This window comes from Rhizophagus irregularis, chromosome 4, assembly GCF_026210795.1.
Source record: "Rhizophagus irregularis chromosome 4, complete sequence".
Classification (NCBI taxonomy): domain Eukaryota; kingdom Fungi; phylum Glomeromycota; class Glomeromycetes; order Glomerales; family Glomeraceae; genus Rhizophagus; species Rhizophagus irregularis.
This window is the reverse complement of record NC_089432.1, coordinates 4,598-28,251: the sequence shown is the minus strand read 5'-3', so window position 1 is coordinate 28,251 and position 23,654 is coordinate 4,598. Positions and strand designations below refer to the sequence as shown.

The 23,654-nt window shown below is 28.0% G+C and overlaps 6 protein-coding genes across 6 annotated transcripts; 4 read left to right on the top strand and 2 right to left on the bottom strand.

The window, feature by feature from the left end:
• Positions 1–3,817: 3,817 nt before the first annotated feature.
• On the bottom strand, positions 3,818–4,196 carry OCT59_023363 (uncharacterized protein; the record flags this gene model as incomplete). The annotated part of the gene is made up of 3 exons (XM_066134630.1): positions 3,818–4,006; positions 4,085–4,115; positions 4,183–4,196. 3 exons carry the CDS (start codon positions 4,194–4,196, stop codon positions 3,818–3,820), a joined length of 234 nt encoding a protein of 77 aa, XP_065990733.1.
• Positions 4,197–6,953: 2,757 nt separating this feature from the next.
• OCT59_023362 (uncharacterized protein) lies at positions 6,954–8,993 on the top strand. The gene is made up of 3 exons (XM_066134629.1): positions 6,954–7,162; positions 7,329–8,298; positions 8,363–8,993. Exons 1-3 carry the CDS (start codon positions 6,977–6,979, stop codon positions 8,455–8,457), a joined length of 1,251 nt encoding a protein of 416 aa, XP_065990732.1. The 5' UTR covers positions 6,954–6,976; the 3' UTR covers positions 8,458–8,993.
• Positions 8,994–10,034: 1,041 nt separating this feature from the next.
• OCT59_023361 (uncharacterized protein) lies at positions 10,035–11,068 on the top strand (the record flags this gene model as incomplete). Its single annotated transcript, XM_066134628.1, has 8 exons — positions 10,035–10,044; positions 10,122–10,182; positions 10,257–10,315; positions 10,394–10,404; positions 10,711–10,721; positions 10,794–10,846; positions 10,925–10,977; positions 11,054–11,068. 8 exons carry the CDS (start codon positions 10,035–10,037, stop codon positions 11,066–11,068), a joined length of 273 nt encoding a protein of 90 aa, XP_065990731.1.
• Positions 11,069–14,206: 3,138 nt separating this feature from the next.
• Positions 14,207–14,792, bottom strand: OCT59_023360 (uncharacterized protein; the record flags this gene model as incomplete). Its single annotated transcript, XM_025328668.1, has 2 exons — positions 14,207–14,574; positions 14,768–14,792. 2 exons carry the CDS (start codon positions 14,790–14,792, stop codon positions 14,207–14,209), a joined length of 393 nt encoding a protein of 130 aa, XP_025165583.1.
• Positions 14,793–15,055: 263 nt separating this feature from the next.
• On the top strand, positions 15,056–15,553 carry OCT59_023359 (uncharacterized protein; the record flags this gene model as incomplete). The annotated part of the gene is made up of 2 exons (XM_066134627.1): positions 15,056–15,170; positions 15,231–15,553. 2 exons carry the CDS (start codon positions 15,056–15,058, stop codon positions 15,551–15,553), a joined length of 438 nt encoding a protein of 145 aa, XP_065990730.1.
• A 6,653-nt stretch (positions 15,554–22,206) lies between these two features.
• On the top strand, positions 22,207–23,404 carry OCT59_023358 (uncharacterized protein; the record flags this gene model as incomplete). Its single annotated transcript, XM_066134626.1, has 3 exons — positions 22,207–22,519; positions 22,597–22,686; positions 23,004–23,404. 3 exons carry the CDS (start codon positions 22,207–22,209, stop codon positions 23,402–23,404), a joined length of 804 nt encoding a protein of 267 aa, XP_065990729.1.
• Between the last annotated feature and the right edge of the window lie 250 nt (positions 23,405–23,654).

Below are 23,654 nucleotides of genomic sequence, written 5' to 3'. Positions count from 1 at the left end.
AGTAACCTTAATCGCATACAGTAATGACTAGCTCATTGCAGTCAGAATTTGATTATCTGGTAGGTTGATGATATCGTAAGCAAATTTTGAGTTTTGCCTACGGTGCAAAAAATTATAATCTACAAGCGAATCAATTTGTTTAGGACCAACAATATTAATCAAGTCATCTTCTAAAATGTATCCTTAACTCTCTGTCTTTATTAATGCTTTAATAGTTTTGATTAATAAATCACTATCTGTCCAAAGTGATCGATCGGGCCTATCTGAATATTTCAATCTCTTAAGATGGAGACTACATTTCAACTTCATATATTCTGATATATAAACTGAAAATTTACTAGCTATAAAACAATTTATTATGCATTAAATTCTTTAAAATTAACAAAAATAAATATCCTTTAAAAAGAAAATAAAATCTGACATGTACCTGTAAGCAGGGTTGGAAATTGTACTAGTACAGTACTAGTACAGTATAAACTATAGTACAGTACTAAGTACTGTACTTGTACTTGAAAATTTAGTACAAATACAATTTTTTTTTTTTTTTTTAATGATTTATATATGCTTTATTGATATTAAGTTTATATACCATACAAACAAATTATCATAAGCTATATCCACCTAGCAGGATGCAATCATCAAAATATAGATAATAAAAGAAAAATGATAGTTGATACTATACCAATTAATTTGAACTACAAGATTTGAGGTTTTTTTTTTTTCCTTTCAAAATTAATGAATTTAAGTTCAGAGTAAAATTAATTATGTTGTTATTAGATCTATTATAACATTGTTAATAATATTTTTTGTTTTCTTATATGTCCAGCTATACCACCAGTTATTACTAATTAGTAAACTCATTTGATCTTGAGCTTTTTTTTCCACTCTATAACACTTTGATATAATGTGATTTTCATTTAATGAATTTTCAGACTGCACTGAATCCAACTCAATTGAAATATTATCAAGTACTGCAATTTGATCTTCCTGTAAATCTGAATAATTGTTCTTCTTTAAAGTTTGTTTATCCTGTTTTAAGTGTTTAACCTGTTGGTGAGAGGATTTGAAGTAACGATCCATATTTTTGGATTTATTTAATTTTCTTTTCTTCCAATATTTCTAGTCTTTTCCCATGCAATAGTAGCATTACATCTTGGTATCCAAATTAGTTCTTTAAAGTGAATAATAAAGGAGTCCAAAAGTGAAGCCAAGAATAAAATGTTTTTTGATTCTGAGAATCCAAATGTTTGTTTTGAAATTTTGGAAATATTGGTGTTAATTTTAGCTTCCAAGGCCAATGAGCTAAAATCAATAAATTTTTTGTTATCATGTTGTAATCCTAGTATCTGGTTTAATTTATCACTTATAGCTTTAGGTGTGTTTTCTGGTATGTTACTCCATTTTTGAATTATAAGAATCACATCATCTTGCATTCTACTTTTAATTATAGGCCATAGATCCTTATTGGCATCACATTCAATAAAATGATATCTGTTTTCTTCTTTATTAGCATTGCACCTAGGACAAACAAAATCTTTGTATATATTTGGTTTTCGCTATAACAGGATATACGTCTAAATCCATTTGTTGTTTCTCAAATTGTATACGTTGACTAAGCAAAAAACTATTAATATTTTCTGAATTTACTTTGTTATTGTTATTGTAGTTGTTATTCTGTACTCTAATGTTCGACATGAGTGTAGAATTGTATGTTTTAATGTATTATTATTGTCTATAATATTGTCTATATTATTGGAGTTATTTGTTCCAAATACTAGTCCCCTTTTTTTTTTTAATATTAAAAGTTCCTAAAATAAATAATAACAAATATTTTTTTTTTGTAAACTTTTTAAAAGAAATTCAAAAAGAAATAGTAAATTACTATACAAAATTTTTATTTATAAATAAATACATTATCTGTTATTTCAAATCACTAAGTTTTCGCGTTGTTTAAAATTATCAAATTGCTGTGACACAAAATTTATAATTGTGATCTACATTATATTTTCACGTTATACTTCAAAATTTTTATTACATATTATTAATATTTACAATTTTTGTTTGGAGCGTAGCGAAGGACTATATAATTTTACGAAGGTCGATGATAATTAGTGTCACGTGGTGATTTCCGGTTGTCCGCACACGTCATTTCTGATTGGTCTGTACAGCTACATCAAAAATAAACAAGTAAAAAGTTTATGATTACCTTTTTTTTAGATTTTGGCTAGTAAGTATATTTTTCTTTTAAACGACTTTCTTATTTTTTTCCTAGGGTTTCTGGATTTCTTGTACATACCGGACTGGTGAGTTGTTTTTTATTTGTTTTGCTTTAAAGAAACGTTTTTATCATTTCATTTTTATTTTCTTTTATACGGAGACGTGGTTTTTTGTACATGCCAGACTTTTAAAGGTAAATTGTAAGGGCTTTTCTTACTTGTTTAACTTTAAAGAAACGTTTCTAACATTTCATTTTTCATTTTTATTTTTTTAGGGATGCCAGATTTTTTGTACAAATTAAATTTTTAAAGATATTTGGATTTTTGTACAAATCTTTCACTCTGGACTTACAACGGTTTCCGTTTCCTAGTATTATATTAAATATCAACATTTTCAAATAATTAGTGAATTTTGTTTCAACTGTTTATATAAATGAATATTATTATTGAATTTCTTGATTTGCCGAAAATTACTACACAAAAATGATCTACATATAAATTTATTTTGATTTGCCAAAATCACTATACTAAAATGATTTACATTTATATACTAAATAATTATAAGAATTCCGGGTTGGGCTGAGTTTTGATATTATGAATCCGGGCCAGGCCGGGTTGGCATAAAATATATATTTAAGCGCCTATTGGCCTAGTCAGCATATATATTCATATATTATTTCTGACGGGCTGGATTTTTAAAAATACGGGCAAATGCAACTTCTAATATAAGCTTCTGCGGCAACTTATAATTGTAAATTAAAAAAAATTTATCTGAATTTTTCTTATGATCACATGATGCTTAATTTCAAAAAATTTTTTTAAAATAATAAATATACTGCGGCAACAACTTCGCAACTTAATTGTAAATTTCATTTTTATTTTATTTTTTTTATTTTAATTTCCTACTTTTTGTGAATTTCGCCTAAGTCTAATTTAAAACTATTAATCTAACTAATTTATTAACCTTTTAAACTACACTATAGATTCAAACAATAATACACGTAAAATAAAAGAAAAAATATTAAATTATTTCCCCTAGTTTACCTTCTTCATTAATCGTATTATCTTATCTTTTACATATACTGTTCTTGTGACTCTCTCCTCTGATCCCGTACATCAGGAAATTTGTTTAGGCGTAATTTAGTGTAATATTTCGAAGGTGGTGTAAAATTTCAAAATATTACACTAAAAACGTAATATTACAAAAGTTTACGTTCTTAAATTTGAATAATTATAGTAATTTAAGAATATCTCGCTATCTACTGATCCAATCAAGATGATCTATAGCTCATTGGAATCAACTCATCAAGACGGATAGAATGGTAGTATAATCGTATCTTTACGTTTAATAGATGACTTTCTATTAATTTAAAACTTTGCTGCATACTATAGAGTGTTCTATCAACTGTAGAAATGCGAAATTACTACCATTCGATCCGTCTTGATGAGCTGATTCCAATGAGCTATAGATCGTTTTGATTGGATCAGTAGATAGCAAGATATTCTTAAATTACTATAATTATTCAAATTTAAGAGCGTAAACTTTTGTAATATTACGTTTTTAGTGTAATATTTCGAAATTTTACACCACCTTCAAAATATTACACTAAATTACGCCTAAACAAATTTCCTGATGTATCGGAAGTTGATTGATTTTCTGATCTCAAATCATTTATAACTTCCACTACTTTTTCTACTGATTCGTCATTCACTTTAAACTTCCCTTTATCTCTATCTTCCTCAAATTGTTCTGCGTTACAAAATTTTCTTGCTCGCAAAGAACAGAATACCTGAAGAAAAAAGGATAAAATTAGAAAATGAAAATGAAAGAAATGAAAAAAAAACAAAAAACTTTTCTAAACACATACCTTTTTGCGAAGAGCAGCAAGAACTGAAAACCTAAAGGAGAGAAGAACGAAATTAACAAGGAATGAAGAATGAAAGAAGCAAAAAGAATAATTCTAACCATTGCTTGCCCATAAAAAACTGCAAAAAACCGAATACCTAAATAAAAAATGAATGAAATTAGCAAAGGAGAATGAACAAAAAAAAAAACAAAAAAAAGATATACGACACCTGCCTTTTATGAAGAGCTGCAAGGAACCAAGAACCTAAAGGAAGGGTAAAATTAGAATGAAGAAATCACGTAAAAATGAAAAGAAAAACACTGATCTTACTGAAAATCTAAAAAAAAAAAGAGAAAACAAAATCAGCAAAAATAACGGAAAGGAAACCAAAAAAAGAATCAAAAGTAAAAAACACTTGCCTTTTCACAAGAACTGAAAATTGAAGGAAAGGGATAGTAAAGGAGGACAAGAAAGAAAATTTTTTTTTATTATTATTTAAGTTTCTGATTTTTCTGTGAAGAACTGCAAAGACTGAGACCTAAAAAGAAGAAAAGAACGTACATTAGCAAGAGAACAAGCAACAAAAGAAAAAAAAAATTAAAGGCTATCTTTCCATATATAGAGAATTAAAGAACTGAAGTAATCGAGTTCTTGAAGACGAAATTAGAGGTTAATATAAGGAGTGGTTTCTTTTTTTTTTCTTCATTATATACTCGTTAAGTTCCAGTATAATTATATATATATCTTTTTTACAAATTTTTGTAGCTTGACGGTACTAAAACTTAAAGACACACTTCTCGATTTTTTACACTCGCTTAAAAAATCTTCTTCGCTTAGGTTCTGTTTATTTAAAAAAGAAACAACTACATTTGCAAAGAAACCAAGAAGAAAAGAACATATATTAGCAAAGAAGAACAAGAAATAAAACAAAAAAAATAATATTTAAGCCTACCATGCTTTAAGAACTAACTAAAGCTTAGGAAGGACGGGAAAATATTTTGTAAGATATTTTGAAGATATGACATAGTATACATGTTATTTGCATTCTTATAAGAATTATTGCAATGCTGATTAATTATTAATGTGAAGCTCAGTGGTTGAATATAAAGGTCTGAAACATTTTATTCCAGATGCAGAACCCTTTCTTGATTAGTGAAAGTCTACTGTAGACTAGTTATTTTGAATGAAGAATTAAGGAAGTAAAAAAAAGCCTTTCTTTCAGCTTTTCGTGAAGCCGCTGAAAAAAAAGAGCAGAGAAGTAATATAAATTTTTTTTTTTTTTTAAAAAAAAAATTTTCATCGGTTCCACTGGTTTCTGGTTTAGTTTTCGAGTTAGATTATTAAATAAACTGAACCAGAACTGGAACTGAACCAGAAATTTTGGATTAAAATTTTTTAGAACTGAAACAGATTTTTGATTCAGTTCCGATTCAGTTTTTGGATAAAACCAGAACTGTTCAGAACTTTAGTTTGGGATCCTAAATAAATGCTTTTTCTATCTTAATAAACTATTTATATTTTAAAAAAAATTAAAAAAAACTATATAAATATTAAAATTAAAAATTGGATAAAAAAAAATAAAATTAAAAAATCTAAAATTAAAGATCAAAAATAATTCTAGTAAAATATATAAAAGGTTATATATGCAAAATTTTATTATAATATTCTATTTTATACTTTAAATTCTTTTAAAGAAAAAAATCTTTATAAAATAAAATTCACCAATACATTTTTTATTATAAAATTTTACTAATAAAAAAATATTATTTTCTATAAAAAATTTTCAAAACTCTTCAAATAAAAGATTCCATTAAAATTTCTCCAACAAAATTCTTTACCAAAAAATTCACTAATAAAAGTTTCTATATAAAAAAAAATAAATGCTTTGTTTATCTTAGCAAATTAATTGCACTTTAAGGAAATTAAAAAATAACAAATATTAAAATTAAAAATTGAATAAAAAAATAAATTAAAAAATCTAAAATTAAAGATTAAAAATAAAATTAATAAAATATATAAAAGGTTATATATGCAAAATTTTATTATAACATTTTATTTTATACTTTTTCTTATTAAAAGAAAAAAATCTTTATAAAATTTTTTTATTATAAAACTTTAAAAAAAATATTTTATCAATAAATTTTCTGTTAAAAATTTTCAAAACAAAAAAAATCCCATTAAAACTTCTAATGAAATTTTTATAAAAAAAAAAATCTTTTATTAAAAAAAAAATTTTTCCAACAAAATTCTTTACCTACCTTAGCAAATACTTTGCCTATTGGTAAACTGTTTGCACTTTGCTTTGCCCATCTTAGTAAACTGCACTTTAATGTTAAATTCTTTGCCTTTTGGCAAATTGTTTATACTTTATAGCATTAAATGCTTTGCCTACCTTAGAAAACTGTTCACACTTTAATATTAAATGCTTTGCCTATTGGCAAACTGTTTGCACTTTAACATTAAATGCTTTGCCCACTTTAGCAAACTGTAACATTAAATACTTTGCCTATTGGAAAACTGTTTGCACTTTAGTATTAAATGCTTTGCCTATCTTAGCAAACTGTTTGCACTTTAATGTTAAATCTTGCCTATTGGCAAACTTTGTGTAACATAATTTTAAAGTTAAACTGTTTGACGATATTGGCAAAAGAATTTGACTGTAAGGTCAAATAGTTTGATGATAACAGCAAATCATTTAAACTTCGCAGTTAATCTTGACCGTCAAACAGTTTAACTCTCAACGTTAAACTTCTGTCCAGCCTAGCATTCCATAGACAGATACTGTATATGTATTAACGACTGAATTTCTACTGTAACTATGATGTAACTCTGTAGATCTATTACGCAATATAGTCATTAAAAGCAAGTAATTCCGTTGCACAATCTGTTCGATCTGTATCGAATTTTTCTTTTATGGATATTTATGATATTTATATTCCTAAGTATATCCGAAAGTATGACACATTTTTACGTAACGTCAAATCGTTTTTTTTTGCACTAATAATTTTCATTTTCAAGGCTATACGCTTATTATTGGTTAGACACTTTAAAAGAACCATGGGCGAGAAAGTTGATAGCAGATTTCGTGATGCCATTCAGGTATGTTGAAGGAAAACCAAAACTTCATTTTTAACCTATTAAATATGAAAATAAACCAAGAACTAAGCAAAGAGAAGCAAGCCATATTAATACTATGTCAGAAGGAGGTCAACTATTCCAAAAGAAAAAAAAAATGAATGTAACGTATCATACATATTTTATGTAGGGCAAATGGAACCGTAATTCCATTCGGTACAGCGGGAATTATGGTACAGCCACCTTTTTGTCGTCCAGTTTTAATGATAACGGTGTGGGACGTAGTGTGTCTCCTTTGGACGCACTACATCATGGGAATGAGTTTCCTCGAGGAGATGAGTTATCGAAACAAGAAAAAATATCTTTCCAGAATGCTTATCAACTTGACCGACAAAATGGAGATGATGGAGGAGAATGCGTTGAGTCGCCCAACGACATTGAATTTAACGCTTTCGGTGGAAAAAAGGAAGATTGTACTATTTATGTTCGGAGCGTCAGTCCGCAGCGGAATAGCAACACAGAGATCGGAGAGACGGACGTTATATTTCAACAACAGGTCAATAGCGGAGTCAAGAGTGAAAGCTATACCAGCATTATCGAATGTTGTCCTAATCAGGAAAGAACCCAGACTCTGCAGTCATCAATGGGGCAACTGCTCCGAATCGGTACCTTGGCAGGCACTACATGGACGAAAGAAATACCGAAGACCCCGTGTCATCTTGTTGTCCCAAACGTTAAATCTAGAGGAGCAAATATTCCTGAAACCATGTCTCCAGTGCCAGCGGGTGGCAAGCAGGATGAAGTTCGAGGGTGTCGCAATAGTTCAACCAATCCCCTAATGATAGTTGATATGATCGCAAGTGAATCAGATCGTTGCCGTGTTGCAACTTATATTAACCGTAATCTTGAAAGTGGAGATCCTCCTATATGTTATATGCGAGATGTTAAACAGTTTGGTTTTGATCATATCATCATTATCGGGAAACGTTACTGTGGACTTCTTTTTCTAGACTGTTTTGGTCGCGTGTTTGATTGGGACTCTATGAGCGATGTATTATGGCCACTTGGGGATTATTGGAATTTGACAACAAAAGAATCCCGGACTAGCAGTATAGTATGGGGTTTGGAATTCGATGGGACTATTGTTGAATTTGAAGATGGTATGTGAAGATTCTGCTCATTCTTTGTTATCTTATTTTTTATAATTATTTTCTTTTCTTCCAGATTCACCAAACGAATACTATACCTATCCTGTTGCAGAAAAAGACAAGAGAAAGAGTTCGAAAAAGAAGAAGAGCTCGAAAAAGAAGCATCACTGATTTGGTCTTTATATTGTGTGTCGATTAAGGATGATGTGCACTTTTTTCAATTTATGTTTGCTATTAATGGGTTATTTGTGCATTTCAAAAATAATGTGTATGCTACGTGTGATTCACTGTTACAAATAAACGTGTAAAAAATATAATTACATATGCCCTAGTCTCAAAAGATAGGATTGAAAATATTTTTCTGGCAGCATTGAAGACACAATTTTAGCCATGTGATTTTTTTTTCTGGCTTGCGAAATAGGACAGTGAAATCTGAAAAGATGTATAAACTTTTAATGGCATAGGTAAAGAAAAAATAGCGCGGATTAAAACCACCCCTCAGGTTTCATCTTAAATCTAACTAAGGATGAAAAGGATTATGTAATGGCCGAAGTCTTAAAACAGAAACTTTGTTAATGTCCTGCGCATTTTTGCCGAGCCCGGACACGGTGTCCAGACTCTACCATTAGAAAAATAGTATTTCTTACACATGTATTTTCAAACATATATTAATAAAGCATCTGCAGTTAGCGTAACACTTTTATTTTAATATTTACTGCTAAGTCTTTTTTGCCAAACATCATAGGCCATTTTTTTATGAACTAAGATTAATGTAAGTATGAAAGTTATAGAATAAGTGTATTTGGCCTGCTTTACAAGTTTACTTAGTGAAACAAAGCTTATTTTAAACACTGTTTTTAACTTTACATATGAATGAATAATCTTTGCTGATCATATCCAAAAATGGATGACAAAAATGAAAAAATTCAATAAGTCAAAAACGGTGTTCAAAACCCCATGTTGTGTACTAAGTAAACTTTTACAGCAGGCCAAAATACACATACTATATGTAACTTGAAAGTTTTATATATTGGCAAAAAGTTTTATTTGTAAAAAATAAATTTTTACAGGTCACATGAATGAACCTGGCTTTAGACGACTCCTGTTTTCAGAAATGTTAACATTAGAATGTTGATCATTTCTATAAATTGAACACACTGAACACACACCAACCCTATAAAAAATATACATACTGTTATCATTAGTGCTCCGAAAAAATCTGATCTGATCTGGATCTGCAGATTTGATCTGAGTCAGATCCGGTTCGGTTTTCAAAATTCTGATCTGTAGATCAGATCAGATTTAAAAAAATCTGATCCGATCAATTTCGGATCGGATCAGATCATAACACAAGAAAATCTGATCTGATCTGAACAGATTCGAATCAGATTTTTTTAAAATAAAAAAAAAAAATTTTTTTTTAAAAAACTTTTTCTGGACGAACGGACGAAGCCGGACGACCAAGATTTAAAAGAACGAACTAGGTAAGTTCGTTTCTTTTTTTTTGTTTTTTTTACTTGAGGGAATGTATTTAACGGTTCCCTTCTTTTTTAGTAGGAAGCCTGAACGAACGAAGCCTAACGACACAACCAGGATTTAAAAAAAATGAACAAACTATGGTAAGTTCGTTCCTTTTTTTTATTTTTTATTTTTATTTTTTATTTAAGGAAACGTAATTAACATTCCCTTTCTTTTTTTTAGAAAACCTGGACGTGAGATGAAGGAATGACCAGGATTTAAAAAAAAGAATGAACTATGGTAAGTTCGTTTCTTTTATTTTTATTTTATTTTTTTTACTTAAGAGAACGTAATTAACGTTCCCTTTCTTTTTTTAGGAAACCTGGACGTGAGACGAAGGAACGACCAGGATTTAAAAAAAAGAACGAACTATATTAAGTTCGTTTCTTTTATTTTTATTTTATTTTTTTTACTTAAAGGAACGTAATTAACGTTTCCTTTCTTTTTTTTAGGAAATCTGGACGTGAGACGAAGCTGAATGACCAGGATTCAAAAAAAAGAACGAACTATGGTAAGTTCGTTTCTTTTATTTTTATTTTATTTTTTTTTACTTAAGGGAATGTAATTAACGTTCCCTTTCTTTTTTTAGGAAACCTGGACGTGAGACAAAGCTGAATGACCAGGATTCAAAAAAAGAATGAACTATGGTAAGTTCGTTTCTTTTATTTTTATTTTATTTTTTTTACTTAAGGGAACATAATTAACGTTTCCTTTCTTTTTTTTAGGAAACCTGGACATGAGATGAAGGAACGACCAGGATTTAAAAAAAAAATGAACTATAGTAAGTTTGTTTCTTTTATTTTTATTTTATTTTTTTTTACTTAAGGGAACGTAATTAACGTTCCCTTTCTTTTTTTTAAAAAACCTGGACGTGAGACGAAGGAACGACCAGGATTCAAAAAAAAGAATGAACTATGGTAAGTTCATTTTTTTTTTTTTTTTATTTTTACTTAAGAGAACGTAATTAACGTTCCCTTTCTTTTTTTTAGGAAACCTGGACGTGAGACGAAGGAACGATCAGGATTTAAGAGAACGAACTGTGGTAAGTTCGTTTCTTTTATTTTATTTTATTTTTTTTTACTTAAGGAAACGTAATTAACGTTTTCTTTCTTTTTTTTAGGAAACCTGAATGTGAGACGAAGGAATGACCAGAATTTAAAAGAACGAACTATGGTAAGTTTGTTTCTTTTATTTTATTTTATTTTTTTACTTAAGGGAACGTAATTAACGTTCCCTTTCTTTTTTTTAGGAAACCTGGATGTGAGACGAAGCTGAACGACCAGGATTCAAAAAAAAAACGAACTATGGTAAGTTCGTTTTTTTTTTGTTTTTTTTATTTTTACTTAAGGGAACGTAATTAACGTTCCCTTTCTTTTTTTTTAGGAAACCTGGACGTGAGATGAAGCTGAACGATCGGGATTCAAAAAAAATGAACTATGGTAAGTTCGTTTCTTTTTTTTTGTTTTTTCTTTTACTTGAGGAACGTAATTAACGTTCCCTTCCTTTTTTTAGGACAAGGACCAGATCCGAACTAGATTCGGATCAGATTCAAATCGGATTCAAATGGATCTGAACCAGATTCGGATCAGATTGAACCAGATCTGATCGGATTTGGATCAGATCAGATCTATTAAAATAAAAATCAGATCAGATCAAATTTAAGCTGAATCCGGTCTGAACCGATCTGTCAGGAGCACTAGTTATCATACGGTATAACCGTATTTTGCGATCAGTATCTTTACAGTATGAATAATGTATTATTATCATATTACACATATGGTATATATTCGGTATTTTGCACACCGTATCATACATATTGTATTAACGCACATATGTTTAACATGAAAATTATATTGATATAAAGAATGATATAGCAGTGTGAACTGTACGTTTACCATTGTTGATTAATTTGCGAATAGCATGATATCCTGGTGTGAACTGTACGTTTCTTACTTTGATTAATTTGCGAACAGCATGATATCCCAGTCTGAACCGTACGTTTTCCACTTTAATTAATTTGCGAGCAGCACAATATCTCAGTGTGAACTGTACATTTCCCACTGTTGATTAATTTGCGAACAGCATGATATCCCGGTGTGAACCATACGTTTTCCATTTTGATTAATTTGCGAACAGCATGATATCCCAGCAATCCGTATGTTTACATATTAAAAATATACCATTAGTACACGTATTTACATAAAATGTTTTTATTTTATTAATAATATAATGTATAAATAAATATAACAGATAATTTTATTATTTAAATTAATATGCAATTAATAATTTGTATAATTAAAATCTAATAAAAGAATACTTTTATTATAGTAATAAAATTATTATAATTAAATATAAAGAAAATAAAAAAAAGAAAGAATTAGTAGTTATAAAAAAAGAAGTGATAAAAAGAGATACAATTAGTAGTGATAAAAAGAAGAAAAATTAGCGGTGATAAAAAAAAAAGATACAATTAGTAATGATGAAAGAAAGATACAATTAGTAGTAATAAAAAGAAGAAAAATTATTAGTGATAAAAAGAAGATACAATTAGTAGCGATAGAAGAAAAATTAGTAGTGATAAAAAAAGATATAATTAGTAACAATAGAAGAAAAATACAATTAGTAGTGATAAAAAGAAGAAAAATTAGTAGCAATGAAAGAAAGATATAATTAGTAGTGATAAAAAGAAGAAAAATTAATAGTGATAAAAAGAAGAAAATTAGTAATGATAAAAAATTAGTAGCGATAAAAGAAAGATACAATTAGTAGCGATGAAAGAAAGATACAATTAGTAATAATAAAAAAAAAGATACAATTAGTAGTGATACAATTAATAGCAATCATAAAGACCAAAAATAAAAGTAACTGTACCTATTTTATTAAATTATAAATAAATCTATTTTAGAAAAGTTCAAAAAAACAAGATAAAAAATTAGTAATAAAGAATAATACAATTAATTATATTTAAGTTTAAAAAAATATTACTTCATAAACATTAAATATTTTCTTTTTGTGAAATATATTTCTTTCTATATCTATTAGGCAACCTTTTATTTGGTATCGTTTAAAATTTTCTTCTATAAAAAAATGAAATAAATAAATAAGTGCAATATTTGAGATAATATTTCAAGTAAAAAGCAAAATAAAGAATAAAGAGTAAAAGAGAAACAGTTTGTATTTTTTCCAATTTACTGTATATCATTTGCGTGCATGCAAAAACAAACAAATGATCGGCATCCATGTGATAATTATCCATAATCTATGAATAATTAGCAATTAATCACATGATATATATATATATATCCAGTTATCTGCCATTTATGCCGATATTGTAGATATGTAAATTTTTGTAAAATATAATAATATACTCGAAATTGCATTACAACATCTATTAATCTATTATGGTATAGATTTAATTTTATTCAAAATAATAAAATTTGCTTGTTATAATGCCAAACAGTCAAGTCGCGAGCGATTAGATTGATAGTTCAGTTGTTAAAATCTGAAAATAGTTGAGCCCCACATATAAAAAGAAGAAATTAATAACGAAAAAACAAGAATCCAGAGACTATTAGAGATACTAACCAATAAATTGAAATCACAATTTCAAGAAAAATTCTTGCGAATTTTTCTTGATACTGCTTATTTTTAAAGTTTAAAGACCGATTAGTAAATTGAAATCACAATTTCAAGAAAAATTCTTGCAAATTTTTCTTGATACTGCTTATTTTAAAGTTTAAAGACCGATTAGCAAACTGAAATCACAATTTCAAGAAAAATTCTTGCAAATTTTTCTTGATACCGCTTATTTTTAAAGTTTAAAGACTGATTAGTAAACTAAAATCACAATTTCAAGAAAAATTCTCACGAATTTTTCTTGATACTGCTCATTTTAAAGTTTAAGTAAATTGAAATCCTGATAAGAAAAATTCTCACGAATTTTCTTAAGGTTCAAAAGCCAATTAAATATAAAAATTACTATTATTATTTATTTCAGTTCATTAATAATTTTTTTTATAAAAATGAGTTATTTATTACAAACATGTTTAACTATTTACTTTTTATTTTTTATTTTTTTATTATCTTTTTTATTGGCTGTCACTGTCCTTTTGCGTAAGGTTATTTACCTTTTATTTTTTTTATTGTTTTTTTTTATTGGCCCTCGCTTTTTTATTGGTCTTATTGGCCGTCACTGTTCTTTTGCATAAGGTACATCCATCTTCTTAAGAAAAAATGATAAAAATAAGTTATTTTTAATACTTAAATTAATTAATTAATATACAGAAAAATTATTACTTGTCGCTGTTTAATTTTTCTTTTCTTCTATTTTTTTCTCTTTTTCTTGTATTTTTTTCTCTTTTTCTTCAATTTCTTTTTCTTTTTCTTTTTGCTGCTGTTTTTATTATTGTTGTTGTTGTAGTTTTTTTTGTTGTAGTAGTTGTCTCTTCCTCTTTTTACGCTTGTACTTACTTCTTATTTCATGTATAAGATTGCATTCTAATTCTTCATCCTTATTACTATCTGTTTCGCCTGTTTTTTTATATCTTTTACAAAATAAATCTAAGAGTTGATGTTCTAAATCTTCATCTATATCGGAATCAGAATCATCCCAAATTTCAATTTCTGCTACTACTTCTTTAGAATCGGAATCATTCTGAACTTCAATTTCTGCTGCTGCTTCTTTAGAATTGAAATCATCCTGAATTTCAATTTCTGCTGCTGCTTCTTCACCTTCACTTTCTCTCTCTTTTTTATCACCACCACTTTCTTCTACGTTTTATCCACCAGCTTCTAGTAGTATAAAAACCCCAATTCTGGCTCACCTACTTATCTCATAATCTAAATCACATATTTATATTTTCACCTACTTATATCCTACTTATTTTATAATCTAATTCACCAATTTATATTTTTACCTACTTATATCCTACTTATCTCATAATCTAATTCACTTATATCCTACTTATTTCATAATCTATATCACCCATTTATATTTTCACCTACTTACACCCAACCGAACAAGAAATAGGATTTCAAAGCCAATGGAGCCAAAAAAGGTAAGGAAATATTAACCCATCCAGGAAACTAGCCCTGAAGTCAATAGAGCGGAAATAGCAAAGCAAGCAATTACCCTTATACTGAGAAAAAATGTAATTGAATAAAAGATTCATATATAAAAAGTTTAAGACCATTACTAAGACGTATACTAGGTTAGTTTGAACTCAACATAGAAGAATGGGTAAAGGAAATAATGTGGTATTTAGATATAGCATATTTAAAAACTTTAGATTCTGAATTTAGCAAAGAAAGTATGTTAGTATCTGGAATAGGAGAGCTAGTAGAAATATTTGATGAGATGTTAGAAGGTGATGATATATGGATACATCTATGACTTTTATCACGAGTAAGATATTCTATTCTACCAGATGAGATGGCAATATATGAAAGATTTTCAGATATCATTAAGAACTTCTCAGAGAATAAAAAATTAGCATATGCATTATTAGATTTAGTAGAAATATTATCAAAAAAGAAACCTACAACATTCAACATTATAGATTACAATATACAAAGAATATTCACACATCTTAATGATGAATATAGAAATGAATTCAGCATCTACCATATTAAAGAAGATGAAGATATGGATGAAGACACAGATGAAGACATAGATGAAGACATAGATGAAGAAGAGCAGAATGAATTCAATGAATACTACCAGAATCTTGCACCGACTACTGAGAGTTAACTGGATAGGTTAAAAAATGAGTTGGCTATAACTCTATGTGATGAATGTCTTATGCCAACAAAAAGTTAGAAATGTGATTGCTGGATTTTACAAATAGAGGGTTGTTAGTTCTCAGTGAAACCATTTTTTTACCTCTCACAATCTGGAATAGATGCATCACAAATAAAATCCTCAAAATCATATGGATTAAAGAACAACTTCTATAAGAATTTATAAACCATATTAGCATCCAATTCAGTCTTAGTGCCAAATATATTAACCTTACCAGATTTAGGCCAAATATGTACCCGAATCTTTAAAGTGAAGACTATAGTAATTTTAGAATGAATATCATCCGCATCATTCTTAATATACTTTATCAGAAAGGGGAGAATCTCACGAATCCATCTATAGACTCTAAAGCATATGCTAAGGTAGAAAGATTAATAAACTTATCATTCCCGATATTAATCACAAATTTATAATTGCGTAGGAGAGCCTTATTTTCACCCACAAGTTCTACAGAAGAAAACTCAGGTAGAGAACATTCAGAAAGATAACGTAAGAAGATAGCAACAGGATTAAAAGACCCGAAAACTTGTATACTACCAGATTTAGGAAAATAACGAATAGTATGTACAGTATCAGCTAAGATGATAACAAACTCAATGTATGCATTAAAAGTACTACCATCCTCTGTACGTCACCATCTATTTTAACCCTCAAAAGCTTTATGAATAAAGTTGCTATTAATGGCAATAACATCCTTAGTAGGTTCAAGCTTATTACCAAGCACTGTGTAATCAAGCCCTTCAACATTGATTATAAACTCAGTAACAGTAAGAGATGGAGTAAGTTCACTAAAAGTAATCATATCTAGTTTTTCTATTAAAAGAAAAGAAATGTTCAAATTATCTTATTCTAAGAAAAAATTTAATTAAATAAAATTTCTTCATCAATATCTTATATGAGATACCATGACAAATAATAGCTTACCTTCTGAACTTTTAGAAAAGATATTCAAAACTACATATGAAGGCATTTACTACCGTTGGTATTATCTTCAAAAATATGCTTTAGTGTGTCGAAAATGGGCTATAGTAGCAAACTCTCTCCTATGGGGTGAAGTAGACCTTTATAACCGCTATAATGTGAAGGAGTTCCAAATGTATAAACATCTTACAAAACCAGAAACAGTATGCGGAAAATATATCAGAAAGCTTAATATAGATGAAGTAAAATTATGGCCCATCTGTATTGTAAAAATGCTACAAGCTTATCCCAATATCCAGGAACTTAGCATAAAAGATTATCAATACTATGGTGAAAAAGGTGATGTTAGAGATTTGCTAAGTGAAATCCTGCATATACAGTCAACTCCCTCTATAGTCATTCCCGTTATAGTCACATTCTACTATATAGTCATACCAGTTGAATGTTCAAAACACTTTATTATTAAAATCTATCCTATATAGTCACAATCTATCTATAGTCACTATCACACCTATCCTCAAAAATTTTATATTAAAAAGAACCATTTATAATCACAGTTATATAAAGAATATATTAAATAACTTGGCATCTAATAATCGTACAAAGATGTATTATAGCTTGTTAGAATCGTCTCATTGAGACGAATCGAATGGTGGTAGTTTTATCCTTTTCCTGTGCAAACAGTCTTTTGACTTTATCTTTTATTTATATTTTAATTTCGAAAGAATGATCGAACAATATTACAAAAATAAGAAAATAAACTTATAAAAAATAAAAAGTAGCTTCACGACTCATACAAATAAAGAAATCTAAATTAAAATAAAATTAAAGCAAAGAAAACTAAATTATTACAGAATCGCATACCCCAACTTTACCCGAAGGCCAGTGTGAGTCAACTATCCAACATCCAAAAATCCAGTCCGTTATCAGAAAGAAATCCTAAGAGGTTGAACTGTTAAGCGGCGCAGAAAATCCAAGTGCAAGATCTATGATCCACCCCGAATTATAGAAGAGGATATCCAAGAAATCCAGGAATTCTAAGAAACTGTCACCAAAGAAGAGTTGTGCAATTGTGAAGAAGTAGTAGTAGTAGGAGAATTTGAGGAGGGGCCATGTAATTTGGAAGCAGCCGAGATATCCTGTGACATCAACAAGTTTTAAACAGACGTATAAAGTGTTGAAAAACGCCATATGTTGTTCAACACCAAAAAGTGTAGAGATATGAACTCTTTGTCAATCAACACCACTTAAAAATGTTGAAAAACACGTAGTGCAACAGTGTTTTATGTGTAAAACAACATACAGTAAAACAACACTAGTTTAATAACGTGTATATAATGTATAAAAACATGTATATTGATATTAAAAACACGTATAGCAATGGTATTTTTTAGTTATCGTATGATAAATTTATTAACAAAAATTTTATTAATCGTAAAATATTGTAAATTTATTTATATATATAGTACAATACATTAAATACACTCATTATCTAACTACACTAGGACCCCGAACATTATATATAATACTGGGATCCGATTTTGTATAGACTTACTATGTAATTTTCCGATAAGTCATGTGTTTGAATTTGTATAGCCAATTGGTAATTATTCGATAAGTCAGATATTTGTTTGTATAATAATGATGATTTTTAAAGCAAGTTAGATTTTATTTTGTATAAAGTATTATATAATAAATAAATAAATATATATGTATATATAAAGCGAAATAAAATAAACATTTATCTAAAAAAAATTCACACGCTTTTCAAAAATTATAGATCGAATAGGGGATTTGTTTACAAATAGGGGATTTTGTTTACGAATAGGGGATTTGTTTATACAAGTTCACTACAATACTCTAATTCTACGATTATTGTCTTACTTGTCTTACTGTAAAAATAAAAAAAAATGGATCAGAAAAAAAAAATTTATTATACATTTTTCTTGAAAAATGCCACTACCTTGGAAATATAGTAAAGAGAGACTTGCAAAACATCCATATTGTGCTCATATTGTTCGAATGAAAAAAGTTATTTGTTGTTGTGGCAAAGCTATCAAACTGAGTCATCGCTATGATGAAACTTTTTTAAATATTCATGTTGACGGTAAAGGATGTTTGGCTAAGCAAGGAGTTCAGTCAATCCTAAATTATTTTAAACCAGTTTCTAAATCAAAAAAAATTAAAAATGATGATGTTAGCAGTGCTGAAGAATGGGAAAGTGATGATGATGAAAAAATGGATGACGATGATTTGTTTAATGTTGACGAAATAAGTGATGTGGAAACTGATTGTGAAGATGAAATTTTAAGTGATGATGATATGATAACCTCATCAAAAAATAAACGAAAACCTTGTCCTGGACTTAGATCTAATGTTATCTTTAAATATGTCAGTCGTACTCCTGCTCAATTTGGTGGAACCAGAAGAGTTGAAGTTATTGCAAAGGAACTTTTTCCAAATCTTTTTCCAAAAAATTTTTCACGTAAGAAATTGGATTGTTCACAAAAATGTTGGTTGAATCGTCAATTATATGCAGAAGCAGTATGGAAAATTGATCGTGATTGTAAGTCAACCCTGTTTTTAGTTGTATAATAATACAAGAAAGTTTTGATTAATTATTTTTTATTAATTCAATCAAGGTAATTGTGTTCGTTCTATGAAATGTGAGGGATATACTAATCAAACGATTTGTAATGAGTGTTTTAGTTTAAAATATAATAAAATTTTACAAAATCGAATTGCTATAGTAAAACCACTCACTTCAAAGCTAAAACATACCCCAAAACATTATTTCGAAAATGACCCTCTAAAAAATTACCTGAAGTATTCTGACTTTACTATCATTTGGTCAATAATCAAAGATAACGAATCCAATATAGTATCTGATGTTTGGCTAAAATTGGCAGAAAAAGGAATCTAAGGTGCTTTTGATAAAAAGCCAGTTTTTGAGGGTCTTTGTAATATCATGCTACAAGCTGTAATTCGAAAAGAAAAAAATATAACTACACGAAATTTGAAATATAACGAGGAGTTTAAAAATTTTCTTGTGATTCTTGGTACCTATAGTCCTCGTGTATTAGATTTATTCCGGCAAAATCTAGAGGGGTTAACAATTCAAAATATTAGGTATGAAAACATATATTTATTGTATAATAAATATATTACATATGTTATAACAACGATTTCTTACTTTTAGGCGTTTGCGTTCTAATTCTGAAGACATGCTAACAAATCCAACTCTCTGTTTTGAAAATGTGGTTTGGTTCAAACGATTTTTGGACTCTGTTGGTTATAATAGGCCAATTGCGACCATGTCAGACAATACTAAATTAAGACCTCGTCTTCGATATTCATCACAAATGGGATGTATTATTGGCTCTACATTTTCAAATAATGAAACAAATATTAATACATATGATGATATTTCAATCACAATTAATAAAATTAAAGAAAATAATGCTGTTGCCAAATATGTGAGAGCATATATATTACAAGTAAGTTAAAATTGAGATTAATAATTCATTAGGGTTAATACCAGTTGATAACTTAAATCACATAATTATTAGGTCCCATCGCCGAAATTTTCTTCTGTTATTATTGGCCTTCTTCCTAATCTTGGATCTGATAAAACAGAATCAATATTGGATATACATAAATCAGTGTTCGGAAATGACCTGGTCATTTGACCATTTTTCGGATTAGGAGTCATTTGGTTGAATTATTCACGAAATGACAAATGCCAAATGATTGGGTATCATTTGACTGTCATTTGCGTCCTTTGTCATTTGGTCATTTGTTATTAAAATATTTAAAGATTATTGGACAATTTATAATCACGTGATGTACAAAAAAAGAAGGACATAATCGAAATAATCACAAACAGAATCAATTTCACCAAATTATTTATTTTTTACTGTAATCTGAAAATAATAAATAACACAACCATAATTATTAAAGTGATAATATCTGATATGTTATTTATTATATATAATTTTATTATATAATTATATGCATAAATAAATATTATGGCCATCTTATGATTAAATAAAGACAACAATTATATATAAAATGGTGAAAAATAGTATCCACTACATGTGTTACAGTTAAATATTTTATTGCAAAATCAATTAACTTTTATCTGTGTGGATAAAATGATCATTAGTGAAATAATTATAAGTGAAATAATCCTGTCTATAATAATATTATTAACAAATAATAACCTGTAAAATAATAACAAAATCACGTGATTAAAAAATCTTTACTACTATTGGAACTTTTTTGATTATATATATTAAACCAATTTTGTTTTAATATTTTTGTTTTCTTAATTAAAATAAACAAAATAATTAATAAAAATTCTCAGAATATTTAATATTTTTCAAATGACTTAAATGACAGGTCATTTGAGTTGCAAATGACAAATGACAAATGACTTGTCGTTTGAGTCGTTTGTTCGAATTTCAAGTACCGAAAACGCTGCTATAAATTACTCTCAGCTTTTGCACAAGAACTTAAGTTACACATAATTTCGATTGGCTCTGATGGTGCACAAGTTGAATTTAATGCGCAAACCCAAGTTCAACAAATATCAACTCCCAGTAGACTTAGAATAAGTTACGCACCATACAATATTGATTTTAATTGTCCAATTTTTCCAAATGTCAGACCAGTAATACGAATCCAGGATCCCAAACATGCAAAGAAAATGGGACATAATGCAGCAATGTCAGGTGCACGGGTTCTTACACTTAATCGTTCTACTGTGGGATTTGGACATTTTGCGAAATTGCTCATTCACTCTGAAAGTCCTATGTATAAAAGTGACATATATAAACTTGATCGACAAGACGATGGCGCTGCTTATCAAATTTTCTGTCCTAAAAATCTGATGTGTTGTCTCGATTCTAATAATGAAATTAAACCTGAATTTGAAGGAACATTTATATATTTATTTATAATTGGTAAATATTCAAACATTTTATGATAAAATGATGAATTGAAATTAATTACCTTTTATTGATGATGTAGGCGAATTAGTTGACAGTTATTTGAATCGAAATATTACCCCTATTGAACGAATAAGAATGGTGATGATATCCTATTTTTTTTTACAAATTTGGCGATTCCATATAAACACATTAGCATGAAAATACCCTGAATTTATTTCTATCAACCAAAACTTTATTGCACTTCAAACATTTGCAATACTTACTTCACTAGCTGAATCAATGGTTTTACTTGTAAAAGCTCATAGAGATTTCTATAATCAATATCCTCTTGTTCCTTAGATACATAGTTTGGAAATGTGTGACAGTGTGAGCATTTTTTTGATGCAGCACGACAGATTAATGTTGATTTTGACTTCACAGAGTTGTTAGAAATGGTACTGAAAATAGGTCACTATACAAAAGCATTAAACTCAAAGGAAATATCTTTTAATAAAGATAAATCTGTGTGTGAAGGTGAAGGAAACACTTTTTTATATGTGTTATAATATATATCAGTATATATAAAATTAATTTATTCAACTTATTTTAGGGTACCAATTCGAATATAATCAAAATTTTATCGAAAATGATCAAATTAATCTGTTACGAACCTGGCCAGATGATGATCAAATTCATCGTATATTTGATCAATCACGTCAAATAGCATGCAATATTGCCGAATATTTGGGAATGTTAACACTTGACATTGTACCTATTAATTCATTTTGGCCATATGTCTTAATAACTTCTAATGATATGGAAATTTCTGGTTCAAATGATGAAAATATGCAGGATAGTGAGAATTCGAATAAAAATCTATTAAATAGTAGCCTTTCTCAAGTAATTAGTCATGCTGTTAAAGAAGTGGACCTTTTAAGACAGAGAGAAAATGAAAGAAATGAAATGAATATAGATGAAGAAAATAGAAACTCATCTTTAAATGAATGTAGAAAACAACTTTCTTTTATTGATTTAGAAGAAACAGAAAATACAATCAGCACAGGTTGCTATATTTTATTATATATATTAAAACTTGCTTTTTAGAAAAATCTAAATTTTTTTTTTTTAAATTATTTTAAGATTTCGATGATATGATATTTGTTACTAAAAATAGAATTGATTTTCAAGAAATGATTTATCGACGTGAAAAGCATAATGCATATACTTCTCGTAATATTGAACGGACAATCAAGACAAATAATACAAGAATAATCAATTCAACTTCAATTAATCCTAATCAAGCAAATCATATTGTTTCATTTTTTACTAAAAATGAAAATGCTGAAATGCGGTTTATTAAACAACGAGAAAAAAGATGAAAGAATGAACGAAAACTTATAAGTCAATCTATTGCCAATTTTTACGAAAAAGAACAATCAAATAAACGGCAAAAAATTTTATCTAGTAATCGAAATTTAAGTAAGTTTAAATTTCTTTATATTAATATTTATTAAAATTTTAATTTTTTAATTCAATTTTATTTATAGTTAAAAATATAGAATTTGCAAATATTAATCAGGACAATCCTCTTAATGAACAAGATTATGTTATAGCTTATTATGGAATACAACTTTGTATTGGACAAGTAATTTCTAGTTTTTACGAAGCATATAGATATCATTTTTATAATCAGGAACCAATTACAGATATTGAAAATATATCATATTTAACTCTAAAAGTTTTTACTCCTATTCGCAATATTTTTTCAGCTGAGATTGAAGGAGGTCATATTTTAATTACACATCAGTGTCCAAAAAATGTTCTTTATCATTTAGATATGCAGGATATACAGATATTTGACAATACTCTTCAATTATTAGATAAAGCAAAAGCTTGCTACAATTTTTTTAAAAAAGAAGAAATAATTTGTATAATTACACAAAACTGATGTAATTATTAAATATTAAATAAAAATTTGATTTTACATAAACTCAGATCTGAAATTGTATATTTTATAGTAAAATTTAAACTTATATGCCGATTTTGTATAAAGCTTTTAATAAAACTATGTGTATAAAGTTATATTAAAAAATCTGAGTTTAGATCTGAGTTTTATATATAATGTTCGGGGTCCTACTACACTACAAATTGATATTTCTCAGTAATGTAAATTGTCAAATGTTTAAAAATTAATCCCT